A 23,690-nucleotide genomic window follows, 5' to 3' on the forward strand; every position below is an offset into this window, starting at 1 on the left:
TCTTACATGGTATTTATATAATGGGTGTGGAAAATACGCATTATACTCATATTCTGTCTCCGCATGCAAGAGTGATTTTAAAGGTGGTGGAGTGTGTCATTTCTGCAACACTAGCAGTACCAAACCAAAAAATAATTATTAATAATAATATTGCTTTGACAGACAGGTAGTCTTGTCCAAAACTCACAGCATTGGTTGGGCCGATATTTGTATACGTTTGCATTATTTTTAAACTGTTTTAAATCCCATGCTTCAGTCGTAGAGATGGATTGAATCAGATCTGATTTCTAACACACTTCTGTTTGCTTCTTCCTCCTCCAGTGACACACACTTTGCTCACAGACTCCTGTAGGTTTTAGTACTCCTGATGTGTGTGTGTAGGTTTTTCCAGTGTTCACACAGCGAATAAAAGTTTTTATCGACTATATCTGACTGTCTAAACTGATTTCAGTCTGTCCTTGTACTTTGAAATATTTGTAACCGCTTGAATTTAGAAGGTGTGGAAACTATAAAGGTATATTGCTGCATATTAAAGGGATAGTTATTTGGCGTTCAAACAACTTTGGACCCCATTCACTTTCACTGTAAGGTCAAAAGCACGTTTTTACGCCATGTTTCACAGTCAAGTAAAGCTACCTTCATTTATATAGCGCTTTTAACAACATAGATTATTTAAAAGCAGCTTTACAGTGATAATAGCTAATAGGAAATTTACAGCAGGCTTTACAGCAGCTCTAGAATAAAGTTATTGTCCAGTTAAAGTTAGTTTTGATTGATTCACTTCCATTGCAAACATCATTAGTTGTTAACTTAGGGGCCGCTAACACGACTAAAAACAAACATTTGAATGTGTTCTGGCCGTTCATTCGAACACAACAGTGTTTGCTGCTCGAAGGGTGAGTAAATAATGAGTTTTGCATGAACTTTCCCTTTAAAGGGTTAGTTCACCCAAAAATGAAAATGATGTCATTAATGACTCTCCCTCATGTCGCTCCAAGCCCGTCAGACCTCCGTTCATCTTCGGGACACAGTTTAAGATATTTTAATTTAGTCCGAGAGCTTTCTGTCCCTCCATTGTAAATGTATGTACGGTTTACTGTCCTTGTCCAGAAAGGAAATAAAGACATCATCAAAGTAGTCCATGTGACATCAGTGGGTTAGTTAGTGTGTTGAAGCATCGAAAATACATTTTGGTCCAAAAATAACAAAAACTAGGACTTTATTCAGCATTGTATTGTGTTCCGGTTCTGTTGTGGATCCGCGTTCAGTGCCGCTGCTGACGTAAGACGCTGCTGACGTGTGTCTGGTGCGTCCGTGTATTCGGGTTCAAATAAATATGGCTGGGCAAAAAAATGCAAGTCTTCGGCCCTTTCCCAAATGGCGCACTTAATGGACTTAAATTGCGCGTGCTCGCCGAGTCTACGAGTCCACGAGTCCGTCCCATTTAGCATGTTAACGCTCTGAAGTGTGCTCAGCAGCGCCCCCTGTGTACCCTTGAAGCGGTCATCCGCGAAGCCCACATAGATGCAGGCGCCACGCACTTTAACTACCCAGGAATCCTTGCGAAAGGCCAATCAGACAACGGATGGGAGGAGATGTCGCTCACGGACAATTGTTAACATGGCTGAGAAGAAAATATTTAAGTGTAATTATCATTACGGTTTTTATGACAAGTTTATACAAACATTATGATCATCGACCAGTGGTTGATATCTCAAACATAGGCTAATAATAGCGAGCTGAATAAACTGATCGCATTATGATTCATTAAATAAATAGAACAGAATGTCAGGGCTTTACTGAGTCCTATGTAAACACAACAACAATAGGCCGCATATTTTTCTCCGAACCTGTAGCTCCTGTCCATAACAACAATCAGACCGTCTTCCTGTTTCCGGCGTGACGATCGAGTCTGTCTCAAAAATACCTCTCAATGCGCCCTCGCGGACTCAAGCTAAGGGCCCTATAGGTCTGCACTACATGACGTCACCGAAGTGTGGACTCTGAGGAAGTCCACAAGTCCTGAGTGTGCCAGGGCCTTCCTCTGTGTGGAAATCCTTAGACATGTTTGCGAAGATTGTTTTGTTTCCAGCGTGCGTCTCCCTCAGACTGTAAACGAAGCTCGGGCGCACCAGACACACGTCAGCAGCGTCTTACGTCAGCGGCGGCACTGAACGCGGATCCACAACAGAACCAGAATACACACACACACACACCAGACACACGTCAGCAGCGTCTTACGTCAGCAGCGGCACTGAACGCGGATCCACAACAGAACCGAAAGACAATACAATGCTGAATAAAGTCCTAGTTTTTGTTATTTTTGGACCAAAATGTATTTTCGATGCTTCAACACACTCTAACTAACCCACTGATGTCACATGGACTACTTTGATGTCTTTATTTCCTTTCTGGACAAGGACAGTAAACCGTACATACATTTACAATGGAGGGACAGAAAGCTCTCGGACTAAATCTAAAATATCTTAAACTGTGTTCTGAAGATGAACGGAGGTCTGACGGGCTTGGAGCGACACGAGGGAGAGTCATTAATGACATCATTTTCATTTTTGGGTGAACTAACCCTTTAAGTTGACTCGCCTCTGTACTTACAGAGAGGAACTTTTCTTTGCTTTGGCTTTGCTCTGCGTCCCTGCGATGGCGTGAGCGGAGTATCGACGGGGAGTGAGGTGTGTGTGTGTGTGTGTGTCCTGCGGGAGCTCTATATGGGTCGGCTTGGCCTACTTGAGTGTGTTTTAGGGCAGCAGATGCGAGTCGATGTGTTCCTGATTCTCCTGAGATCGACTGATCCAGCTGTGGCCGACACACACAAGCTCTGCGTTACAAACACACTCTTAATGTTTGTTAGTTAGATGTAGTGCTGTGTATCGCAGTGTTATCTGTGTATCAGGAAGACCAGAATCATTACTCCAGTCTTCAGTGTCACATGATCCTTCAGAAATCACTCTAATATGATGATCTGATGCTCAAGAAACATTTATGATTATTATCAGTGTTGAAAACTTCATGTTTTTGTGGAAGCCGTGATACATTTTATCTTTCAGGATTCTTTGATGAATAGAAAGTTCATTTAATCGAAATAGAATCAAACATTATAAATGTATTTTCTGGCACTTTTGGTCAAATAAATGCATGACCTTAAACTTTTTAATGGTAGTGTCTGTATAATAGTATTTTATTATATTTTGTAATGTTTAGTATTACTTGTGTTTATTTAGAAATATAATATAAATTATACTGTATTATTCATTTATTTAAAAAATTAACAGAGCGATTACTGATTAAGTTTAAATAAGTGCAAACATTCATCAAAAAAAAAAAAAATTACTGACCCCAAACTTTTAAACGATAGTGTGTATCAGTGTTGTAGTCGAGTCACCAACTGTCGAGTCCGAGTCGAGTCTCGAGTCCCAGTGTTCGAGTCCGAGTCCAAGTCCGAGTCACCAAAGAAGAGTCCGAGTCGAGTCCAAGTCCGAGTCATCAAAGAAGAGTCCGAGTCGAGTCCAAGTCGAGTCACCAAAGAAGAGTCCGAGTCGAGTCCAAGTCCGAGTCATCAAAGAAGAGTCCGAGTCGAGTCCAAGTCGAGTCACCAAAAAAGAGTCCGAGTCGAGTCCAAGTCGAGTCACCGAAGAAGAGTCCGAGTCGAGTCCAAGTCCGAGTCACCAAAAAAGAGTCCGAGTCGAGTCCAAGTCTGAGTCACCAAAGAAGAGTCCGAGTCGAGTCCAAGTCCGAGTCACCAAAGAAGAGTCCGAGTCGAGTCCAAGTCGAGTCACCAAAGAAGAGTCCGAGTCCAAGTCCGAGTCACCAAAAAAGAGTCCGAGTCGAGTCCAAGTCTGAGTCACCAAAGAAGAGTCCGAGTCGAGTCCAAGTCGAGTCACCAAAGAAGAGTCCGAGTCGAGTCCAAGTCCGAGTCACCAAAAAAGAGTCAGAGTCGAGTCCAAGTCTGAGTCACCAAAGAAGAGTCCGAGTCGAGTCCAAGTCCGAGTCACCAAAAAAGAGTCCGAGTCGAGTCCAAGTCTGAGTCACCAAAGAAGAGTCCGAGTCGAGTCCAAGTCGAGTCACCGAAGAAGAGTCCGAGTCGAGTCCAAGTCCGAGTCACCGAAGAAGAGTCCGAGTCGAGTCCAAGTCGAGTCACCGAAGAAGAGTCCGAGTCGAGTCCAAGTCCGAGTCACCAAAGAAGAGTTCGAGTCCGAGTCCAAGTCCGAGTCACCAAAGAAGAGTCCGAGTCGAGTCCAAGTCCGAGTCACCAAAGAAGAGTCCGAGTCGAGTCCAAGTCGAGTCACCAAAGAAGAGTCCGAGTCGAGTCCAAGTCCGAGTCACCAAAAAAGAGTCCGAGTCGAGTCCAAGTCTGAGTCACCAAAGAAGAGTCCGAGTCGAGTCCAAGTCGAGTCACCGAAGAAGAGTCCGAGTCGAGTCCAAGTCCGAGTCACCGAAGAAGAGTCCGAGTCGAGTCCAAGTCGAGTCACCGAAGAAGAGTCCGAGTCGAGTCCAAGTCCGAGTCACCGAAGAAGAGTCCGAGTCGAGTCCAAGTCCGAGTCACCAAAGAAGAGTCCGAGTCGAGTCCAAGTCTGAGTCACCAAAGAAGAGTCCGAGTCGAGTCCAAGTCCGAGTCACCAAAGAAGAGGTCGAGTCCAAGTCCGAGTCACCAAAGAAGAGTCCGAGTCGAGTCCAAGTCCGAGTCACCGAAGAAGAGTCCGAGTCGAGTCCAAGTCCGAGTCACCAAAGAAGAGTCCGAGTCGAGTCCAAGTCCAAGTCACCAAAGAAGAGTCCGAGTCGAGTCCAAGTCCGAGTCACCAAAGAAGAGTCCGAGTCGAGTCCAAGTCCGAGTCACCACAGAAGAGTCCGAGTCGAGTCCAAGTCCGAGTCACCAAAGAAGAGTCCGAGTCGAGTCCAAGTTGAGTCACCGAAGAAGAGTCCGAGTCGAGTCCAAGTCCGAGTCACCAAAGAAGAGTCCGAGTCGAGTCCAAGTCTGAGTCACCAAAGAAGAGTCCGAGTCGAGTCCAAGTCCGAGTCACCAAAAAAGAGTCCGAGTCGAGTCCAAGTCTGAGTCACCAAAGAAGAGTCCGAGTCGAGTCCAAGTCGAGTCACCGAAGAAGAGTCCGAGTCGAGTCCAAGTCCGAGTCACCGAAGAAGAGTCCGAGTCGAGTCCAAGTCGAGTCACCGAAGAAGAGTCCGAGTCGAGTCCAAGTCCGAGTCACCAAAGAAGAGTTCGAGTCCGAGTCCAAGTCCGAGTCACCAAAGAAGAGTCCGAGTCGAGTCCAAGTCCGAGTCACCAAAGAAGAGTCCGAGTCGAGTCCAAGTCCGAGTCACCAAAGAAGAGTCCGAGTCGAGTCCAAGTCGAGTCACCAAAGAAGAGTCCGAGTCGAGTCCAAGTCCGAGTCACCAAAAAAGAGTCCGAGTCGAGTCCAAGTCTGAGTCACCAAAGAAGAGTCCGAGTCGAGTCCAAGTCGAGTCACCGAAGAAGAGTCCGAGTCGAGTCCAAGTCCGAGTCACCGAAGAAGAGTCCGAGTCGAGTCCAAGTCGAGTCACCGAAGAAGAGTCCGAGTCGAGTCCAAGTCCGAGTCACCGAAGAAGAGTCCGAGTCGAGTCCAAGTCCGAGTCACCAAAGAAGAGTCCGAGTCGAGTCCAAGTCTGAGTCACCAAAGAAGAGTCCGAGTCGAGTCCAAGTCCGAGTCACCAAAGAAGAGGTCGAGTCCAAGTCCGAGTCACCAAAGAAGAGTCCGAGTCGAGTCCAAGTCGAGTCACCAAAGAAGAGTCCGAGTCGAGTCCAAGTCGAGTCACCAAAGAAGAGTCCGAGTCGAGTCCAAGTCCGAGTCACCAAAGAAGAGTCCAAGTCCGAGTCACCATTACCTGAGTTCAAGTCCGAGTCGAGTCTCGAGTCCCGTGTTCGAGTCCGAGTCGAAATTATATACACTTAAGCCAAATCAAGCAACATTTTTCAGGCACTCTTTCTTGCAGCTAGAAATGTGTATGATATCACTAGAATTGCCTTTGACCTTAGTTCAAATCATTGTCAACTACCCCTGGCACGATTATATTTATTTAATTTTTTTAATACATTTTTGGATGATCAGTCAACTGGAATGGATAAAGAAAACATAAAAGAAAGCCTAATTGGACAGAGGAGGAGAAATGCATTCTTCTTGACGAATATGGTAAAAGAAAAACAATTTTGAAATTTTGAAAAGCAAACTAATCCCAATGTAACTGCGGCAAAAACCAGCAAATGCAGTGCTATAAGCAGTTGTAACTCCGCAGGAAAAGAGTGGTTGCGATGTGTGACATAGTCAAGGTCGCCATCTAGTTTGTTAGCTAAAATAAACATAATTGTGTTATTGTATGATAAGCGGGATTAAGCGCTGAGCGCGTCCGACTTTGGCTCAGCGCTCTTAGTGGTCAGCTCAGCTGCTGCAAAGCGTGCCAAAATCGAAATCGCTGATTAGATGTAGAGGAACTTATCTAGTGTTAAATGAGGGTTGCGTTATCTCTCTCACGGGAGTGCAGCGTAAAGTGAGTGACGTCAGTGAGTGTGTTGTCAAGCAAGGAGAGCGAGCGGTAGCAGTGTCTGTGAGGGAAAAAATAGATCACGGCCGGTCTTGGACCCCGAAACAGGAAAAGTGTAACATCTTATATCAAATTTTTATAACCTATTTAGTCAGAAACAACGTCATTCATTTGATGAATCCTAAAGTCCGATTTTATATATTCTCGAGTCCGAGTCCAAGTACAAGTCATCAGTCCGCGAGTCCAAGTCGAGTCACGAGTCCAGAGCATGGAGTCTCGAGTCGGACTCGAGTCCAGAGAATAAGGACTCGAGTACTCCGTCACTGGTGTGTATATATTATAGTATTATGTTATATTTTATGTTTACAAAATTCTGTCATCATTTACTCTCCCTCAAGTTGTTCCAAACCCCTTTCTTCTGCTGAACACAGAAGAAGATATTTTGAAGAATGTCGGTAATCAAACAGTTGATTTGGACCCCATTGACTTCCATTGTATTTTTTCTCTCCATACTATGGAAGTCAGTGGGTTTGAACACCCATATTCTTCACTCCATCTTCGTTTGTGTTGAAAAGAAAGAAACTCGTACAGGTTTGGAACAAGGTTCGGCTGAACTGTGTAGTGTCTGTTGACCCTGCTTCTGTAGTTGTGCTGGAATATGTTGTAAAGCTCTTCATCTTCGGCGTCCTCGTCTCAGTCTCGTCTCGTCCTTCTGCTCTTAATTCTGCATTAGTGAGTCTAATCTGATCTGAGGTCAGTTGTGAGGATGTTTCTCTGCTGATGAAGGAGCCGTTTCCCATAATCCCCGTCTGCAGAGGTGCTTTTCCCTGCGCTCTCATTCTTAGGATTGGTCTTTTTTTAGAGATTTGTGATGTATTTTGAATCATGTGTAAGCCGTTAGCATTACATAAGAGGATGAGCGTAAAACAGATCAGCAGATCTCCTGTGGTGGAGTCGTGGAGAACACACACTCCTCGTCCTCGTCTTCACCCTGTTCACTGGGGTCAGTCTGAGGACACACACTCGTCTTCATCTTCATCTTCACCCTGTTCACTGGGGTCAGTCTGAGGACACACACTCCTCCTCGTCTTCCTCTTCATCTTGTTCACTCCTCGCTCTGTTCAAGTCAAACTGTTTTTACAGATCATGAAAACAGGATTTCCCTCCGTCCTTTTCCTCCTCTTCCTCACTCTCGGTTTTGTTATGGTTGTTCTTCATCATATTCTTCCTCGTATTCTTTTTGTCCTTTTTCTCTTTTTTCCTCCTCTTCCTCATCTGTTTCCGCTGCTTTGTTTTAGTTATTTTTGTTATTCTTTGTCATCTTCTTCTTCTTCTTCTGCCTGGTCATATACTTGCTCATCATCATCTTGTTTTTTTTGTTTTTGTTTTTTTCATCCTCTTCTCTCATCATTTTTTTCTTGTTCTTTTTATTTCTCTCTTCATCTTCTTCCTCATCTTGTTTTTTTTTTCTTTATTTCTCCTCTTCCTCATCTTCTTCCTCATCTTCTTGTCTTGGTCTTTTTAGTTCTCTTCTTCCTCATCTTCTTTTTTTGTTCTTTTTATTTATCCTCTTCCTCATCTTCTTATTTTTTTTGTTCTTTTTATTTCTCATCTTCCTCATCTTCTTCCTCATCTTCTTATTTTTTTTGTTCTTTTTATTTCTCATCTTCCTCATCTTCTTCCTCATCTTCTTATTTTTTTTGTTCTTTTTATTTCTCATCTTCCTCATCTTCTTCCTCATCTTCTTATTTTTTTTGTTCTTTTTATTTCTCTTCTTCCTCATCTTCTTATTTTTTTGTTCTTTTCATTTCTCATCTTCCTCATCTTCTTGTTTTTGTCTTAGTCTTTTTAGTTCTCCTCTTCCTCATCTTGTTTTTTTTGTTCTTTTTATTTCTCCTCTTCCTCATCTTCCTCATCTTCTTATTTTTTTTTTTTTGTTCTTTTTATTTCTCTTCCTCATCTTCTTCCTAATCTTCTTGGATTTTTTTGTTCTTTTTAGTTCTCCTCTTCCTCATCTTCTTCCTCATCTTGTTTTTTTTGTTCTTTATTTCTCCTCTTCCTCATCTTCTTCCTCATCTTCTTGTCTTGGTCTTTTTAGTTCTCTTCTTCCTCATCTTCTTTTTTTTGTTCTTTTTATTTCTCCTCTTCCTCATCTTCTTCCTCATCTTCTTGTCTTGGTCTTTTTAGTTCTCTTCTTCCTCATCTTTTTTTTTTTTTCTTTATTTCTCCTCTTCCTCATCTTCTTCCTCATCTTCTTGTCTTGGTCTTTTTAGTTCTCTTCTTCCTCATCTTTTTTTTTTTGTTCTTTTTATTTCTCCTCTTCCTCATCTTCTTCCTAATCTTCTTGGTTTTTTTTTTTTTGTTCTTTTTATTTCTCCGCTTATCTTCCTCATCTTCTTGTTTTTGTCTTGGTCTTTTTAGTTCTCCTCTTCCTCATCTTCTTCCTCATCTTGTTTTTTTATTTTTTTTATTTCTCCCCTTCCTCATCTTCTTCCTCATCTTCTTGTCTTGGTCTTTTTATTTCTCCTCTTCCTCATCTTCTTCCTCATCTTATTGTTTTTGTCTTGGTCTTTTTATTTCTCTCTTCCTCATCTTGTTTTTGTCTTGGTCTTTATTTCTCTTCTTCCTCATCTTCCTCATCTTCTTGTCTTGGTCTTTATTTCTCCTCTTCCTCATCTTCTTCCTCATCTTCTTGTCTTGGTCTTTATTTCTCCTTTTTCTCATCTTCTTCCTCATCTTATTGTTTTTGTCTTGGTCTTTTTATTTCTCTCTTCCTCATCTTGTTTTTGTCTTGGTCTTTATTTCTCCTCTTCCTCATCTTCTTGTTTTTGTCTTGGTCTTTTTATTTCTCCTCCTCTTCGTCTTCCTCTTCTTCATCTTGTTTTTTTGTTTTTAAGTCTCCTCTTCCGTATCTTCCTTATCTGCTTCTTCTGCTATTGATATTTTCTTCATCTTCTTCCTCTTCCTTGTCATATACTTCCTTATCATTATAATCATCATCATAATCTTCATCTTTTTCCTTGTCTTATACTTCATCATCATCATCTTTTCCTCTTCTCTTGTTTTAGCCCCCCCTCTCCTTCAGCTTCATGTTTTGATGATGACTCTGCTGGTGTGAGGAGTGTATTAGCGCGCTGCTGACAGAACCTCGATTTCAACAATAGTTTAAGACGACTCACTCGCCCTGCTGAGAGCAATGTTCCCGTTGTGATGCATAATCTGTAGTTCTTCATCTTTTTGTGAAGAATAATAGTTTCATGCAGTAAAAGGTGATTGTTTAGTCTGATATTTGATGAATATCTGTCTTAGGGTTGCGCTTTACATCCATATATTTCTATCGGATCTGATCCGTGTCGAGTGAACATGACCTGAAACCAGCGTAATGGTGTTCAACTTCATATAAATTAGTTTTGGCTTATTTTGCACATCCCTATTAAGGGTCAGATAGAGATACAAAACAGTTTCTGGTGCAAAACACCTTGTCAATCATGATTAATGAAGGGGGAAATAAATAAATGCGATTAAAATGAAGAACATGGACCTTTTAATGCATCATTAGTAGAGTTGTGTTATCTTGGCATCAGTCCTACAGTATGTGTCAAAATGCACAGATGAATCTCAATCTATTTAAATGGAATAATGCAAGCAATCTAACCCCATACTACAGTAATATCACAGTATTAAATGCAGACGGATCCCTTTATCAGCGCTTTGAGACGTGGGGTGCATATGTCCGCTGGTGATGTGAATGATGTAAATAAGATCCGGTGGCAGACATGGATGTGAGGTCACCCGGACAGATGTGTCATGAGATGCGGATCGTTTGCTGCCTGCGTCCTCGTAAACATAGACGTGGTGTGTGTGCGGCCCATGGGAGGTTTGGAGGCGCACGGACACAGAAACGGGAAGAGACACAGAATCGGTGTCCACAAACATATATCAGAACGATACTGGTTCAAACTCTGGGCAAACACATCCTAAAAAAACCTTTCTACAGCCTCAATCTTCCGTTTTATAACCCAGAATATCATAAATGTCTCTTTTGATCAATTTAATGCATCCTTGTGGAAAAAAATCGTACTCAAAATGACTGTTAACAATAAAATACTAAACTTATTTTCATAGCACACGTGTAAACACAAAAATCTGCATGATCAGATTTTTCCACATCCCTTCTGAGCCACTTCCAAATGTGGTTTTAAATCGTATAAATATCCAACATCTGACCTACGTCTAAACACTTATATAGAGGGTATGTGTGTGACGTCACCGTCGGCCGGAGTGACTGCGGTTACACACACTGAGTGGCATCATTAGTTTTCACCATGAATGCCGTGAAAAACACACTAAACACATCTAAACCGAGAAAGAGCTTTGAGATCGACTGTACAACTCGATTTGACAATAAATCTGAGGTATATTTTTACAGACTCCCGAAAGCTACAGAACAGAGAAGCAAATGATCACTGCAATTCATAGAAACAACTGGATCCAGGCAGAGAAAGCTGGATTTACAGTTATTATTTTATGTCAATATGCTGAATTTAGCAGTAAAATCTAAACCTATATATTGTATTGTTATATATTGTATTGACAACTCATCAATTAAATATTTATCATATATTCTACGCAGTTTTTCAATAAACACTGAACTACAAGTTTTAGGGCTGGACGATATGATGCTATATAGGCTAAAACATTGATATAAGTGATCACATGGATTTAGACCTATATTGTATTTATATAAAGCGTTCACAGGCAAATTTGCTTTATGTATTTCACCGGTGTTGAAATCAGGCTCATATAAATGTCAGGAAACTGATTGTTTCTGAATGAAATGTCGACCCAGGACGAGGATAGAACTGTGAAGCTTTGGGGGTGTAGATGGATCCCATCCGGACATAGACTTTGACAAAACATGATTTTCTCAGCTTTTTGCTCAAAATGTTGCATTTTTATGAAACTTACCCATAATCAAGTGTTGATAAAAAAATAATAATAATGCATTTTTTTTATTTTTGTTTTGTTTTTGAAAAGCAGAAGCTCTGTTCTTTCTTTTGATATATTGCATGTATATTGCAAAATATTCTTTTCATGCCATGCATGAAATTTTTGTGATAAGATAAAAAAAAATGCTGGCGCGCGCTTTAAAATTTTTTTTTTTAAATTTAACACTGGCGGAGAAAGAGTTAAGTTACAGATTCAATGCCTCATATCATCCGTCCTGATATTGAGGCAAATCTCGCACAAGAGACAAATGTTTTTTTTTTTGTTCTTTCCTTTGATATATTGCATGTTCAGTTATTTATGAAAACAAATATTTGTGAAACATTTTTGTGAAAATGATCAAAAAATGCTGGTGCGCGCTGGCAACTTTTTCCAAAAAACGCTGGCAGGGAACGAGTTAAAATACAGATTCAATGCCTCAATTCATCTGTACTGATATTGAGGCAAATCTCACACAAGAGACTTGATTTTGGCTCGGGAGCACAGACAGTGTGTAAGCCGAACCTTTCCATCTGTGTTTAGATCATCATTCTCAATCCCATCCAGGCATGGTCTTTGATAAAACATAATTTTCTCAGCTTTTTGCTCAAAATGTTGCTTTTTTTTTAATGATACTTACCCATATTCAAATAATAAAATGCATGAAGCTAGAATAAAAAGTTTTTTTTTATTTTTTATATATATATTGCATGTTCAGTTCTTAATAAAAAAAATATTCTGGGGGCCATGCATTCAATTTTTGTGAAAATGATCAAAAAATGCTGGTGCGCGCTGGCAACTTTTTCCAAAAAACGCTGGCGGGGAAAGAGTTGAAATACAGATTCAATGCCTCAATTCATCTGTACTGATATTGAGGCAAATCTCACACAAGAGACTTGATTTTGGCTCGGGAGCACAGACAGTGTGTAAGCCGATGTGAACCCTGTCTAACCCGTAGACCGCATCGCACCCGGAGGTCCGGGCCGGGTCCGTGTTGCCCACAGTGCCGCTGTGACTTTGCTTCGGTCCTGTCACGTCTCTTCAGCGTCACCCGCTCTGAGCCTCTGGGTTTGTGGCAGGGTGTCTCGTCCAGAACAGCCACTTCGGATCATCCAGTCGGCACCATGAGCTCACAGCGTGCCAGTCAGAGACTTTAACTCTGCGTGTTATGCATGGGAGTCTGTGTTGTGTGTTTGAAATGGGGCAGGTGAGTCGAAGGCACGGATTTACAGTCTTTAATCAACAGAAGTGTCATTATCTGTTCTACAGGCACCGTGAATCCGCTGACGTCGTGGAAAGACACACGGCCACATCAGACTGACCAGCAGACGTTTGGGACAGACTTACTATCAGGTGAGTTCAGTTTCGGCTTTACTCAGTTACTTAATAAGGTTTAGTTCACAATGCAGACTATTCTGCTGAAGATACGCCCACTTAGACAGCAAGAGACGTCTGGCTGATGTAAACCGGCCAACAAAAGTTTTATGTAACATTTTAAGGCTGGTTTTAGTACAACCAGTACAACTGGTTTGTGACCTAGTGCAAATTGCATGTTATGTGTTTTTGCTGATGGATAGCAGGCTTTCCTTCTGCTAAGGGCCTCGAATAAAACCCTGTTGATGACATTAAGCTCACACACGTTGGTGAATCCGGTGTTCAGTTCTCCCTCAGAAGTGTCTAGTAATATGACTTTCTTCCCATATGAAATTCACTCCCAAAACTGGTTTAACGACAGCCTATTATATTAGCGACTCCCAGATGGAGAACGTGTTTGCAGTTTTATGTGCGGCAGACGATCAGTGGACAGGAGGAGAACTGACTGATACTATTTCTTACTAAAATCATATTTAGGGTGTATATTTATTTATACAGGGTGCTCTGATTGGTTGCTCTTGCAAAAAATATGGTCTGGTCATTTTGTTCACCCGAGTCTGATCTATTAGTAAAGTCAATCGTTGACGACTGCAGCACAGACACTGTTTAAGCTGGTTTATAATGTGATGTGTCATTGCAGTTGCTGTGATCTTCTGATAAACGACACATTTACATGTTTCCTTTCTCTAGTAATAACCAGCTGATTGTGACGGCTTGTTTTCTGTCTCTCTGTAAAGCCTCTTACAAAACACTCGTCACTTTTCTCCTCTCATTGAAATGCAGCTCAGCATCTGCACACTTGTACGACACTCCCTGTTGTTTATCTCTCTCTGTCTCTCTGTTGTTTTCTAGGGGCGATGTCTGGTTTTCCTGATCAGTGGGGCTCACAGTCAAGCCCAACACAGATGATGGACAGCAGCCCGATGGGACCGTTCTCAGGTGACCACCAAAAAACTAAATAATCATACAGTCATAATCATAGTTTGTCATTTTCCGGAATTGTTTTATAAATTCTGTGCAAAAGAAAAAGCATCTGTAGAGCTTACCTGATTTTGGTTGTGCTGGGTGGATTTTTAATCATAAAGGTAATTCAATCCTAAAATTACTAATAATATTATGTTTATTTCTTGGAAATGCACATTTGAGAGGAAAGTGCTGAGCTTGAGTTGAGGTGCAGAAAAAAATAACTTTTATGCAAAAACTTTCCAAACAAAAAAAATTCCCTGTAAATATTCTACTCTTATTAAATATCCCATTGTTCTTCTATAGTATCATGCTGGACTGACCGACAGCTTCATACTTCAGTACGAAAAAAGTGCCAAACTTTGACACAATTTGATTTCTTGATAATTTGATATTTTATAATCGTGATTTCATAATGTATAAATATAAATTCAAAAGCAAAACTTGTAAAAAAAAACATATTCTGGAATGAAAATGGCTAATAAGCCAATAAGTGCTCCTCTGCCCCCATCTACTGGCTATAGTTTTTATTTATTTATTTTATTATTTTTTTATTATAAGTGTTTGTTTGCCACCAAGCAAACTTTAGACATTTTCCTACATGTTGCAACTTTTAGTATTTACAAATGGGGACAATCTTTAAAGAATGAACAAAAAATGTTTCTGGGTATCGCATTAAAAATAACATTTAAGTTCAGGTAGTATTTAGAGCTTAGAAGTGCTGGAAAAAGTGTGAAGCTTTTTAAGTCATTATTTACTTACCATGGTGTTGTGCTATTGCCGTATGCCCTACTTTCTTTTATGGACCACAAAAAAAAAATGTTCCCCTTGCACTCGTCTGTATAATGGCAGTGAATAACATCCAGAATCAAGCTTTATATATATATATAACAACAAATAGCAAATACTTTGACTGCATCTTTACTAATTGAGTTTTGGGATGTGTATATATAGAGCTTTGAAAATCATTATTCTAATGTGATTTAGCTGCTTTTTCAGTGCTCGCTGCTTGAGGCCGGGCCGCTCGTTAATTATACGCTTTTATTTGTGCAGTGTCATCTTGTTGAATCTCTCTCCGGCCATTAATTAGGTTTACTAAAATTGTGCGTCCGGCAAAACAACACCTCTAATTACCCCTGACCTCGTTTAATAAAGATCTTCTCCTTCTGTAATTCCTGTTTTGAATGTGATATACATCTACAGTCCTACTAGTTATACTGGTTATAGATGTTGGGAAACTTTAATAAGTTCTTGGCGTCATTGTGTGGCAACATCATGTTGAAAGTCACAGACAGAAACTCCATCTCTGGTCATGCTGAGAAATGAAGATTTGATTTGAAATAGCCTAGAGCTTTTATTCTGCAGTCTAATGGGCCGCATTAGAAGTAATGCTAGTAATGATAATGAGCGTGAATTCATTAGTGGGGTAAATGAACAGCCCTGTTTTTCCCTAGAAAGACAATAGCTGATATTAGCGCTGGTTTAAAGGGGCTCTTGGGAGATAATGAGTCACGCTCGCATCAGAATTCAGCTCAGATGCGACACTGATCGTGTCTAACGGTGGATTTCACCACCTGGTACATACCTCACTGTTTCTGTCATACCTGATGTGATACAGGAACAAACACGTGTCTGATCTGATAATCGTGCATGTATATACATGCATATATCATAGACGGTGTGTTACAGAAGCATCCGCATCTCAGCTGATAGTGTAGCCTGGTTAACACCAGACCATTGTCAGTTGTAACTGAGTTATGGTCTGGCAAAGCGTCATAGACAAATCATTTCCAGAGGGGCGTCACCAACGGACGTCGCGGATAGACCTAAACCCAATCAGAGCGATGAAGGAGATGACGTATGCAGAGCGGACGAGTGTTGTTCTTTGCTCGGTTTTTAACTAAAAGGAAACGTTCAAACCGCTTAAAACAGACGCGATAGCTGATTCGAACGAGTGATGTTCGACGGCGGCATCCATCTTTGTAATGTAGGCTACAAAATCTGCTTCAAAATCCCAGCGCTGTCCTCATCGTGTAAAGCCCGCCCCAACGCTTCTGATTGGTGCCTCGATTTCGACGGATTGGAAATGGGCTTGAATGAGCTCTTTGCCAGACTAACTTTCAGAGCAAATCTAAATTTGCCGGAAGTTGTCTGGGTTTTCCCAGCCTACTGATAGTGGTAACCGTTGAAAAATCTTAAGAAACTGGTCTAAATGAAGCATAAAAGGTTTCATTAAATGTAGATTTAGAAAAAAAATATATAAAGAAATATATAGCTGTCAAGTATTTATTTAATAATTTATTTAATAAGTTGAACATGTTTTAATACTGTAATCTTAATTTATTATTATTAGCAGTAGTAGTAGTAGTAGTATGATTGTTATTTAAATAATACATTAATAACTTATATTATAAATCCAACTACTACAAGTAATAATATTATTCTTTATTAATAATTATTATATATTATATATTAATACTATATTACTACTGCTAATATTAGATTATCATCATTATTATTATTATTATTATTATTATTATCAAAACCTCACATTCTAGAAAATTAATGTTTAATGGTTTAAAACCACAAGTACATGGTGTATTTAAATAAATATGTCATGTATTTGACTTTTTCTCTGAATTTCTGTAATTTTCCATAGGTTTCTCTCAGCCTAGCACAGTGTCTGCGGTGATCACAGGTGCTGCTCCTCTCCAGACAGAAAGACCGTCTGGTGTGGCCGAACCACAGGGTTCACCAGATGTTAAGGCCCCTGAATCCCCCAAAATACCAGCCGAACCCCCCAAAATACCAGCCGAACCCCCCAAAATACCACCCGAATCCCCCAAAATACCAGCTAAACCCCTGGCACCCACGACACCCAAGAGCCCACTGGACACATCTGCAGGTATGTACACAGAACTGCACAAATATCAGCATTTTTCAATGTTAGAGTATCTTTCTATGAGGCAGTACTGCATATATCTATATATAGCGTGACAAATCATCTTTAAATGCTGCTCATGCCCTTAATATGTAGTCAATTTCCCTCATGTACTTCCCATGTGTTTTGTATTAGGGATTATGGGATTCCTGCAGGAGCCCCTGTGGAGCAAATTTCTAATCCATTAGTAATTAAAACTATTGCTGCCCACTAGGGGGCACTATAACTAGTGCAAGGCGGAGTTACATTATCAGTTGCCAAAGCTAGTCAAATCCTTCGTTTCTGGTGTCCCAGGGGCCTTTAAGGGTTTCTCGGCTGTATAGGGTTAGTACAGTGCAGCTGAGACCTAGATTCACCTCGCATATCAGAAAGATATTCTGCCTGGTTTGATGCTCATGGATGGTTGTTGATGTGCAAACAGTGTTAGACACCTACCAGATGGAGGGTCAGACTTGTAGAGTCACATTAACTCATGCACGAGGTCAGTTATCAAGTGCTTGATCGTTAAATCACCCAGTTGGAAAAATTCTGACTCGATTTGATGATGACTTAAGCATACTTTATTAGCAAATGTAATATTTGAGTTCGTCTCACACAAAACACCTTAGGTTATAGACCTTATCTTCCAAGACAAAGATATCTTGGTCAGTCAGGCATGTTATCTAGTGTCCAGTCATTTAGTATACGAGGAGTCGTCTCACAAATCCCCAAATGGGATTTGCCCCACAAATCATTATTTCTGCTCGTTATTTCTTATAGAGGAAGCCAGACCTTGTACACAAATAAGTTAAGCTTGACCTCAGTTGCTCAGTCTGCTTTGTGCACATCTTCTGCAAAAAAGGAAGGAAAAAAACACTTTTTTCAGTAAAAACATCTAAAAAATATATTTTTCAAACAATATTTTACTTGAAAATTAACATTGCATAAGATTAATAAGACTTGCTTTCTTAGATTGTATTTTGAAAAATATTACTACCCTGGCAGATTTTTAAACTTGTCTGAAAAAGATGCCTGTGCAGAAAGACAAAATGCATCGATATTCAAGATACAATCTATAAAAGTAATTTCATTGTGTTGCTTCTCAAGCAGATTATTCTGGGATAAATGTATTTTTAGATATTTTAAATAGAAAATTAGGCTTTTTTTTTAGAACTGTTTACATGCTTCATCAATATATTACATCAGTTACAGTTTCTTTATCTTAAAGTGCCATCAAACCTCCTTATTTCAGCACCTTAATTTTGGTCACATCCTTTAATGAACTGCTTTATTATAGAAGTTAAATAAGGCAATGTGTTTCATGTAATAGTTTTGACTATATTGTGTATTTCAGACCAGTCAGCATCCAGGGCTGCAACTATCTCAAAAGATGGTTAAATTATCTGATTTAGATCTTCACAGGTTGTAGGGAATATCTTACATCTGTCTGGGAGTGAGGCGTGATTTAAGAATTTAGCGAATGCCTTTGTGCATGTGTGAGAGAGCGAAAAAGGGAGTTAGTGCTACTCTAATTTCCTTTCTTCTCTGTATATGAGGTGTCTTTGGTGATCACTGGTCCGATGAGGCCGGCATTCCTTCTGACCTGCCCTTCACACCCAGCGTTTCCACCATTATCAGTCGCCATGCAAGTCACCTGGTAGAAAGCCAGAGTGATACGACCGATCCCCAGTGGTCCCCGAGAGACATAAGTGTGGGAGATGCCGAGGAAAGGGAAGGCGAAGGATCTGACCGTAAGAAGGAAAAGAAGAAGAAAAAGCGGAGACCCAGGGACGAGGTTTACGACTTCCACGCGGAAATGCAAAGCGAAAGTGCTTTATCCGAGAGCCTCCATCAATCCAAAGAAGATGGAGGTTGGGAAGACGTCGGGCGCATTGGTGGGAGAGCCAAGAAGCCGAAAAGCCGAAAGAAGATACCCGAGGAATGGGCGATCCATGCCGAACCCTTCGTCCCTTCTTCGGCCTCCGTGCCGCAAGAGTTCGCAACTGATTTTACTCAATCACCCCTTGGAGTTGACAGTGGTCTAGTGTCGTTTTCTGAGGACTACACTGATGGGAGTCTCATTCCTCTGTCTCTTACCCAAGATCTCCTGTCTCTCACAGCTACTTCCCCACCATCCACAACTCCTGCAACGATCTCCCTAAAGTCTCCCGGTCGAGCCCCCGATCAGCACCCCTTATCCACGTCATCTGGATTCCATGATATACTCATGGACACGGAAGATGATTTCACCCTTCCATCACCTCTGGGAAAAGCTGATTCTCTTCTCAATGATGCTCAACCTTCTCCTGGAGGAACTTTTGAGGAGGCGATGTTTGGACAAGAACATCCCTACACCTCTTCCATGGCCACCGAAGACTCAGGAGTGAAGCAGCCTCAGGCATCCACCCCTGGAAGCACTTGTTTTGTACCACCGATGGAAGAGCTAATCTCAGCGCCTCCATTTTCTCCATCTGGACCTGCGTGGTCTCTTAACAACCACAATCAACCTTTTGATCTGGAAGATGTTGCATTTGAGACCCAAGTCCCAGTTCCTTCACCAAAGAGCAAATCCCCAAAGGAACCAAAAACCAAACAAGGCAAGAAGTCCAGTTCATCCTCATCAAAAAGTCCAACTTCCCCTGATGCAAAGTTGCCGTCTCCACAGATTTCCGGTTTGAATCCGGCCGCTCCGCCATTCTTCCCTAGTTTTGCAGAACCTCGGGAGCAAGCCGGAGGACTGCCCTTCACATTGGAAGGTTTGTTGTGGACGTTTTGGGAGCTGGATCCACTTAATGCATGGCTGTGTGGATTCCAAGCCTGGGCTTGAGTGATTAAACTGCACACCCCAATAACTAACATGTCACCCCGTCAGCTGGACTCAATGGTTAGGGTTCGTTTAAAGCGGGTTGGCTTGGTTTTGCTTGGGTGTTTCTTCCACAATGAATGACCGACTTTGTGCAAACAAGAAAGAACCCCACCCCCTTCCCCCCATTAACCTTGTGATCCAGGGTGTACTATACTAATCAAAACGCTTTGGTTTGCAGTTATCCGAGGAGGTGTTGTTGTTCCCTCACAATTTTTGCATCTCCACTCTGCTGTTGTGATTGATTCTTGCACTACCATTGGTGACACCTAACAGTGACAATCTTATCTCTCGGTTTCCACCACCCATTTCTCTTCTAGCACTTTTTTTAGTGTGAATATGTACCACCCTTGTCCATTCATGCATGTATACAAAGTGCAATACAGTCGTAAGTGATGCTCTTTTTATTTCTTTCTCCTCTATGTTCCCCGACATCATCTGTTTCAACACGCCAATTAGGTAAGTCAAGATTTAGTTATTGCTTACTCATTTTTTGGTCTCTTTGTGTTGTGAAAAAAGCGTGTTGTGTAACATCCTCTACTTTTCATTCATAACTTGCTCTATAATTTCTGTAGCAGTCTCATAACCAGATGTAGGTGATATTTGGTTAGTGGAACAGTGATTTGCAGCTTTTTTCAGTTGTACTCATTTCAGTACTTTAACTTTTTTATTACTATTTTTATTTCAGTTACAACTTTTTTTGTAATTTGTAACTTAAATGACTGAACTAGTTTGTATCATCCAAACTAAATGAATCTGTGAATCGGTATGTGGTATAAAAAGTCCTTGTATCTCCATAATCTAGCCTTTTTTCATTAAAGCATTTATGTTCTTAAATGTAAACTAGAAACGCAAGTGTTGTATTTAAATAGAATATTGTCATAATCCCAGAAGGCATTGCTGTGAGTCATGAACAGGAGGAGAAAGACTCAAGTTGTCCCAAATGACGCACTATACACTGTTCACACTATGCACTAGGAGAATTTAAAAATAAATTAATAAAAATAAGATTGATCCAATTAACTAAAAAACATTATTATTTTTTATAATTTTTTAAATAAATACAATTTTATTTAAGTAAAATCAATAATAAATTAATACATTTGATTAAAATAAATAAAATTTCATTAAAAAAAATATAAGAAAATCAGTGTAAAATGTAAAAACAAATAAATAAAAATAAGATTAAATAAAAAAAATGTATTAAAATAACTGAAATTTTATAGGCCTATATTCATACTTTGATTAAAATGTTTTTTTTTTTTTTTTTTTTTAAATACATGTATAAAATACATTTTAGTTAAAACACAATGAAGTATGCTAATAGAAACTAAATAGTTTACACATTTATAATATTTTTTTTTCACAGTATTAATTGGGTCTTTTTACATAAAAAATATTCAACTATCTTTTAAATATTAGGATGGGTGGACACCCATACGAATCATTATATTTTTCATCATATTATAAAAGATTGAAAAGCCCCGGTGTAGTATATGAATTTTATAATAAAAGCTGCGACAGTCGAGTGCATGAAGTCTCCAACATCCCACACTTAGTTTTTACGGTTAATTAAGTGTATCAACTGGGTGTTAAAGTGCACTTCTTGTTGTTGCAATCTTCAGTGTGAAGAATAGCATAGTGCATAAGTACGCAAATTGGGACGCACCTACAGTTTGCTTTCTTATATCTTGTTTTAGCCTGTCTTCACTCTGAAATACATCACATTGCAGAAGTAAACTGGGTTGTGAATGCTATTACATGTTGACTTGATCAACTTCAGCATAGCATAAGCTACGCAACTGCAGAAAATACAGTATAGTATGTCTTAAAATGGCCGATTGCTGGTTTTAGATTCTGTGTGTAGCGCCTTTTATTAGTGTGTGTGTGTTTGGGCGCGTCTGACACAGCTGTCTCTTTTAGTTCTCTGTAATTTTCGGCTCTTTCTCCAGTGGGGAGGGACTCTGTCACTGAGGGAGCTACTTATACACTCCAGGAGACAGGACATCAGCGTTTGGTGTCACACTTTCCAACATGCAAATTAATGACAGTGTCCCATAATGTGCGTGTGTGTTGTACTACGAGCTGAAAATAAGAAAATTGTGAAAGCTCCGTGTCAAATGTCACATTAGAGTGAATTCTATTATTCCATGTTAGGTTTCCTGCAATAACTCTGAAAAAAAAAAAAATATATATATATATATAACACAAAGCAAAGTAATATTTTCCTTAGCCTTGAGTACATCCTGTGCACATCTCTGAATGGCATTGATTGTTTTGGGTCGTGATGTGTTTGGTGTGTCTCTTGTGAATCCGTGAGACGCCCTTGATTGTGACGTGTGTTGTTATGAATGGTGGAGTGTTAACACACTTACAACACGGGCCAGCTCTCCTTTTGTTCAGATAGTCGCTTGTTATGAAGAAAATAAACACTTCCGCCTCGGTTGTTTCTCTGTGACTGGTAAATCTGATGTGCTTTGAATGCTAGTTTACGTTATATAGAGATTTATTTGGGATTCTAATCATGTATTTTGAGAAAATATGAATAGACGATTATGGAGTAATCGATAAGATTGTATGTTATACTACTTAATCGTAATTGTTCAAACCAACAATGAAATATGAATACTTCACAGCATTTTTTTAGCTTTTTGTTTTTGTTCCATCTGAACGATTATCCTGATTAAAGGGGTGATGAACTGAGAAATTAAATTTTCCTTGAGCTTTTGACATCTAAGAGGTCATCATATTATAAGAATATCCTGTAAGTTTCAGAACTGGAAACGTCCCTGTTAGTCCAATACTTTTATTGACACCAGGCTCAGCAAACGACTCGTTTTTCAAAGTGGGGAACTATGACGACACAGAGGATAAAACACCCCCCCCGCAGAAGAAGATCAACGCCTACTTCAACACGGACGGTTTAGCCCCGCCCACCGATTCGCGCATTACATGAAACTCATTATAATATGCAAAACTGTTATCCACTCACAGCAGTGGGCGTTTACTTCCAAGTCTTCAATGCGAGACGCCCAAAAAAACCGAGCGTTTTTGAGCTAGGCTCAAAACTAGGGTAGAAAATAGCCTATTACTTATTCATTTTGATGTTTTTGAATGTAAAAACCAAGCGAACGTCATAAGTTGACCTCAGACAACAATATAAAACAATTAAAAAAGCTAGTTCATGACCCCTTTAAGGCACATTGAATTGCTGATCACAAATACATTCTCAGATGATCAAGCGAGTGTTTTTCATTTTCATTTACCCAGTGCATTTTATTCATTTTCATTTCTTTCTTTTAAAGGTCCCCTGTAGTCAATAATTGAACCCCGTTTTTAATAAATTAATACATAATTGTATCTTTTATCACCAAAATGGCATATTTAAAAGTTTTTTTCCTGTGCAAAAAAATTTCTTCATGCCTTAAAATATCTTGAATGTAACTCGACACCCGTGCCTCATTTAGTATGTGCGGTTCTATGAATATGCAGATGAGCCCCGCCTCCACTCACTCACTCCCTCAGCTCAGAGATCCACTGGTTGACGATCACTTGTTGATCTGATTGGTTACAAGGTCGTTTGTGACGTCAGAAACACCAGCGATTTCAAACCGTGTTTTTGAGACTGTCTTTGGTTCACTGCAGTTTTAAGCAGAAAATACTCAGCAATGCTGTCGACTAGGGGTGCACGATTCAGAAAATGTCACGATTCGATTCGATACCGATTTTTTGTCTCAAGATTCGATTCAAAATTGATTTTCGATTCAAAAACGATTCGCAGTATATAAATGTAGTTTACTTTTTCCTGTGATTGATTGCAGTAGACACAATTTAAAAGAAAAAAACAACAAATTAAATGTAGTTTGATATTACTTTATATGACTTCATACAAAAATAAAAACTTCTGCAACTAAAAAGTGCAAAGTGCCAAGCTTTGGCCAGCTTACATTTAATTCAAGTTTAAAATAAAACTTAAATAGAAGCTTTTACATTTAGCTTTAAAGTGCTGTAGTCAGATCAAACAAACAATTATGCTAAATGTGGTTTAAGGACTACTTC

General features: G+C 40.0%; 1 protein-coding gene across 2 annotated transcripts in view; it reads left to right on the top strand.

Annotated features, from left to right (window-relative positions):
* The window catches only part of LOC130096919 (microtubule-associated protein 4), a 92,602-nt gene that overhangs the window by 35,449 nt on the left and 33,463 nt on the right, over positions 1–23,690 (top strand). For both annotated transcript variants that reach the window (XM_056263611.1, XM_056263612.1), the window contains 4 exons: positions 12,781–12,864; positions 13,738–13,824; positions 16,508–16,753; positions 18,325–19,524. In XM_056263611.1, the coding sequence (XP_056119586.1) occupies positions 12,781–12,864; positions 13,738–13,824; positions 16,508–16,753; positions 18,325–19,524 (1,617 nt within the window). The remainder of the gene's footprint in view (positions 1–12,780; positions 12,865–13,737; positions 13,825–16,507; positions 16,754–18,324; positions 19,525–23,690) is intronic.

The sequence above is a fragment of the Rhinichthys klamathensis genome, unplaced genomic scaffold, assembly GCF_029890125.1.
Source record: "Rhinichthys klamathensis goyatoka isolate OS25496 unplaced genomic scaffold, OSU_Roscu_1.1 h1tg000209l_1, whole genome shotgun sequence".
Taxonomy (NCBI): domain Eukaryota; kingdom Metazoa; phylum Chordata; class Actinopteri; order Cypriniformes; family Leuciscidae; genus Rhinichthys; species Rhinichthys klamathensis.